This window comes from Arachis ipaensis, chromosome B05, assembly GCF_000816755.2.
Source record: "Arachis ipaensis cultivar K30076 chromosome B05, Araip1.1, whole genome shotgun sequence".
NCBI classification, from domain to species: Eukaryota; Viridiplantae; Streptophyta; class Magnoliopsida; order Fabales; family Fabaceae; genus Arachis; species Arachis ipaensis.
The window spans coordinates 3175405-3181185 of NC_029789.2; the positions used below are offsets into that span (position 1 = coordinate 3175405).

General features: G+C 33.6%; 1 protein-coding gene across 2 annotated transcripts; it reads right to left on the reverse strand.

Moving 5' to 3' along the window:
- On the reverse strand, nt 3409-5781 carry LOC107642501. 2 transcript variants are annotated; one of them, XM_021122839.1, is made up of 3 exons: nt 5648-5781; nt 5104-5218; nt 3409-4901 (listed from the first exon to the last, which is right to left on the reverse strand). In XM_021122839.1, exon 3 carries the CDS (start codon nt 4892-4894, stop codon nt 3758-3760), a length of 1137 nt encoding a protein of 378 aa, XP_020978498.1. In that variant the 5' UTR covers nt 4895-4901; nt 5104-5218; nt 5648-5781; the 3' UTR covers nt 3409-3757. The 2 variants fall into 2 exon arrangements, with proteins under 2 accessions (XP_020978498.1, XP_020978499.1); XM_021122840.1 differs by having other exon boundaries at nt 5708-5755.

A 5781-nucleotide genomic window follows, 5' to 3' on the forward strand; every position in this document is an offset into this window, starting at 1 on the left:
TTTAATATTCTCTAATTAAATACATATTAGCTAGAGTCATCATCATCATCTTCTTATTATTATTATTATTAATGTTTCCCTTTCCACTTTGACGAGGCAATTAACTTTATTTATTTATTTTTGTTGTGGGCATTGAGGCAGTTAATCTTGCACAGTGCACAAATGTGTGACCAAAATTGACACAATTCAGTTTTGGATAAGAATACAAATCATTTTTCAAGACAACACATCTTTCAATTTGATTAAGGCCCACTTGATGTAGAAGAACTGTATATTTCCACGAAATTCATACTGTTTTATCCATTAATATTAGTGCTCAATAAGACAAATGCAAATCTTCATTTTTGTTCTCTAAAGTTTTTGAAATATGTGCCTAACTCAGTTTCAATAATATGTAATGTACTGCATGTTTCACATTAGTAATTGAGTTAAAATATTTAACTAATTATACATAAGCAAATATATATTTAGTTACTTTGTGCCAAAAGAATATTTAATTAATTAAGTAATGAAACATCACCTTTTCCTTTTGTTACTACAATAAAATATATCACTTAAAAAATATGATTAATTAATCATCATTCTTGACCAAAAATTACTAAAGCAGTAAAAAAATAGAGCACTATTATTTTATCATGATTTTATTATAAAATCCAAAAAATGGTAACACATATTATTAGAGGATGAAATCTAGTAATCTACTATGTTGTAAGGGGTTAGTTAGGACCTAAAGTTAGTTCTTGACATTGAATCCAACGAACGAAGTAAAAAGCAAGAACAACTGAACAAGTAACAGCTTCAGTTACTGTTACTGTCACCGTTACTGCACGTGCATGTGGCAACACACTGCTGATGCAATAAATACTATTTTTGTTTCTTTTTTTCTTTATATAAAAAAAATAAAAATAATGTTTCAATTCCAAGATGCCGACATTTTTCCCCCTTCTTTTTGTACGGAGACCGAGTTAATTTGACAACTAAATAATAATTACAAAATAACTAGTGCATTTTAGTTGTCGTTTTTCTCTAAAAAAAAAAAGATTAACTTGTATTTATATATACTCTCCCTCAATTACGATTATGTTCAATTGATAATAAAAATCAGTTGAAAACTAATTTAAAAAAGTACATATTCATAATTTATCTTGGTATTCAAATTCATATATATTGATTTAAATTATGTTTATGATAATTACTATACAAGTTAAAGCATTATTTCAAAAGCTTATGAGATGCCATGTGTTGATGACTAGTTTTCAAGCGGGTCCGGTTCATGCCAATGAGTAATAACTCAAATGACATAGTCTCTCCATACTCAATTAAGAAATTGCGGGTTCGAATCTCATATCTTTGGTAAAAAAATATATATATATTTTGGATATTTGTCCAATAAAAAATAATTTTTTTAAGACATATTTAGATACACCTAAATATCATCACGTATGGTGTTTTAAACCTTCCACTAATGGAATAATTATGGTGGCATATTATTGAAATTATTTTACACACGTTTCTGTACAAGCGGGTACTCTTGTCGGCCTAGGAGTCATTTCATGCTTTAATTCATACCAACATATATCATTAACATATGAAATAGCTTCTGCTCCAAAAAAAAAAAATATCTTCTTTTTGTTTTTATAAAATATCGAATGTAAATACTACTTCAAAATTAACAGTTCTTTTATGACCTAATAACTATATCTTTATGGCTTTATTTAATAACTTTATCAATGCTCTCAAAAAGCTTTATAATATTAATAATAAAAACTATGTTACGTATATACTAAAATCAACCATCAAAGTCAGCTATTAGTATAAAATAGATATTAAAATAAAAATATATATTAAAAATAAATTAAATTACACATGTATTTATACATAAATATATTAGTGACTGATTTTAGCAACTAATTTTAATATATAAATAATGTTTTTGTGATACCGCTAATGCATTTAACAAGTGTTAATAGTTTACAAAATCCATATATGAATTCATATTCTTAAAAAATATCAACTCACATCTCCCATTAATGCCTCCGCAATATTTGTAATAAGCTCATTGAACTTCATAAAGCTGCATCCTAACATTTTGTCATATAACGCTAAAAAAAACAAAGTCATGAATAAATCGATCTTCTATGAAACAAAGTGATTTCTTATACATATTCTAGAAAGAAAAAAAAAAAAAAAAAAAGAAGAAACTCTGGATCTCAGTATCAAAATGTTGGGTTAATCGAGGCCAAGCACCCCTGGGAGTGATTAAAAGTAGCATTCGTCTTTTAATTTCAAGACATGTCAAACATACTGTTTGGAAGCTACTTGGGGTCAAACTTCAAAGTCAGTCCGACGAAAATCCTTCTTTCGATCTTTCTAACTTCGCCACTTCATTCTGGGATGAAGTGAATTTTACCAAGTTTCTTTTCCGAAAAAGAAATATTTGATCGCTCCATTCGTTCTCTTTTATCTGTCACTATATACAAAAGTATAAGGAAAGAATGATATTGATCAAAGTAGGCCAAAAGTATAACAGAGAACAAGGCCAACCTTCTTAAACTTCACGACTTTCACCATTTTAGTCCATCAAATTCAAAATTTATTATACAGGTCCCCGAGATTCAGCTTTAGGCATCATATTGGTCCCTAAACCCTTTCCAGCGTTGAATCAACTAACGGAATGCTGAGCTAGCTCTGACTTGCTACGCTAGACACATGACTAAATAGCGTCTTTTCGTTTTAGCTCTTAAATAAGGCAAAAACAAGATCGTTTTGGAGAATGAGTTGCACATCATATAAACTCTTCTTCTGCTTCTTCTTCTCGTTTTTGCCTTATTTAAGTGCTAAAACGAAACGACGTTGTTTAGCCATGTATCCAGCGTGGCAAGTTAAAGCCAATTCAGCACTTAGTTTGCTGATTCAATACTAGAAAGGTTCAGGAACCAATATGGTGCCTAGAACTGAATCCTGGGACCAGTATAGATAATTTTGAATTTACGATACTAAAATAGTGAAAACTGTGAATCTGAGGGACCACCTTGGCGATTTAGTCACGCTTATATTGTTTATTTGAATGCCAAGATCAGATTATTAGTGCCACTAAGGAGTTGTTATGAGAAAGATTCATTTCATAAAATACATATTATTGAATACTAGAAAGTTAACTATGCTTAGATAGTTCACTTCATTAGTTAATCATGAGGAAATTATTCTATTTAATTAGGATGTCTCAAGCTCACTTAAGCTAAAGTGGAATTAGAATAAACAAAATCTTGATCAACGCTAAAAAATTCTAATAAAAGAATTCCCATTTCATGAACTTCACTTACCATATAATCATAGAATGAAGCAACTAAATCAGTCAGTATTAACAAACTTTTGAGCAAAAAGGAAAATTTGAACAGCTGAAGGAAATTCATAAATAGAAGACCAAAGAGGTTTTCTCTTTTATTATCAACACAAATGCGGGAAGGAATATGCAGCATAATGAAAAAGCTGTTCAAGTCATTGCATCCTCCTATCTAAACTCCAAGCTTTCCTATCAATTAAACTTACACACAACTTTAAACAGAAACAAGTAATGCAAGCAACTATAAATCTAAATTTACATTTTAGTCAGCGCAAATCCATTACAAAACCAAAGATGAACAAAAAAGGAAAAAAAGAAGATAAAAGGCCATATATGTAAAAAGAAAGCATCAAGATGTCTACCTCCTCAGCTATCTGACTCCTAGCACCAAATCACCTCAACTTATGTTGAACATTATGACTGCACAGCTTTATTTTGTTTGATACAAGCCGGTGCCTTGAACTCCTGGCACTTCCACATTGATGTAGCCTCGATTGGCATCACTCTCTCAGTGGATGGCTCAACTGGAAACAAAGGAATACTATCAACAGGATGATTCCCCGAGTTCATTTCAGATATTGGTGCGCTTCTACCCCTGACACCTTCCTTTGGCTGCGCCCTGTCTTTCGAGGTGCAAATGCTTAATGGCAACTTTTTTAGCTTCACCCTTCCTCTCTTCTTACCTGTGGTAGACAAATCTTCAGTGTTTTTCTCCTTTGACTGGCTTGACTCTGCTTCCCCATTATCCATCTCCATTTGGTTTGATCTATCATATCTGAGTCCCTTCTTGTCTTCCTTACTTGAGCATACTTCTTGAATGGAGCCTTCGGAATCAATCTTGCCAGCCGCTGCATGTCCATTGTTCAAAGATAAGTCATGTCCATTTGCCATACCAGCATCAGATCCCTCAGTCATTTCCATGCTCGAAGAGCTTCTAGGCTTCTTGTGTCTGCTCCCTTTTGATTCCGAGTTTGGAGAATTCTTTGTGATCCTAGGAGAACTGTTCATGGCTCGGTGTAACTTTCGAGCCAATTCTTCATCCGTCCCACAATTTTCAACAGGTTGGTATTTTTTGTACAAGAGCTGAACTGGGAGATGCTTCTTCTGTTTGTTCTTTTTGAGACTTCTTTCCTTGTTGACCGACTCATCAGAGAAAGAGGCAACCAAATCTAAAGCACTCTTAGCTGCAGCAATTGCCTTCGCTGCTATTTCAGCCTTTTCTTCGGCTGCAGCTCTAGCAGCCTGCGCAGTCTTACTTGCAGCTACCGCTGCTGCTTTCGAGGCCTCCACTACCTCCTCAGGGGTAAGATTAGGGTTACTCGAATGAGCACTCAGCAAATTTTTAAGCCGAGCTTCAAACTCACTTGAATAGGACGACGAGGAAGAGGGAGCACCCTCGCAAACCGTGACACAAGAAGCAGCAATCGTCGAAGGAGAGGCAGCAGCATCAACACAATCCGAATTCTGTTTTTTTAATCCAGCAAGAAGCCGCTTTCGTGGAGGCAGAAGAACATCAGCATCCAAGTGATTCACATCACACACGTTCTCCATGAAAACTCTACTTAAATCAAACCCAATTCAATTCAATGTTCAGGTACGAATAACAATGAAAAAATCATCACATGAATCGAAATTCAAAACTCAAATCCATCCAGCAATCACACACTATCTAAACAATTATCAACAGTCAGCTAATCTAGCTCACAAACCCAACTCCACATCCGTGATCAAATCAGGATTCAGTAAAAACAAAAACCTACAAGATTCTCAGCAAACCCTACAGAAACTGCTTCGTTGTGATATCAGGAACCCTCCAAAGAAGAAAATTCGATTCATAACCAACATATTCTTCCAAATATTCCACCGATTTGGTTCCTAACCAGAAAAGAAGCAAAATCAAAGTCAAACTAAATTCACAACAAAATTATTCAATTCATCCGAATTAGAATCTCTATGAAAATGAACCAAAAACCAACAGAAAACGCTAATCGTTATCTAACGAATTAGAATGTAGCCATGGATGCATAATTGAGCTAAGAACAAAAGATCAGACACCGAAAAAACCAAAGAAAAACCTCCAATTCACATAGAATATCATTTTGAGCAGCAGACTCATACATAGCAGAGTTTGCATATTTCCGATACACTTCGTTTTTTTTTTTCCTTCCAAATCAAATTAAGAAAGTGAAATGAAATCGAGAATCTCGATTCAAGCGAATTGCGCAAGAATCAACGAGAATTCAACAAACGCGGATCAAAATTGGAGAGAAGAACACACGGACAAGAAATGAGGTCCATGAGTACCTGATCCTGCTAGAGAGAGAAAGAAGAGAGAGAAATGGAGAAGAGTAAACGGCGAGGTACCATTAGGGTTTTCTTCCTTTTTTTTTTTTGCTTTTTTTTTTAAATTATCAAGTCATAAAAAAATAAAGAACAAT

Bases quoted from the DNA above. Each gene is read 5' to 3' on its own strand.
- LOC107642501 (XM_021122839.1), bottom strand. From the start codon at position 4,894: ATGGAGAACGTGTGTGATGTGAATCACTTGGATGCTGATGTTCTTCTG.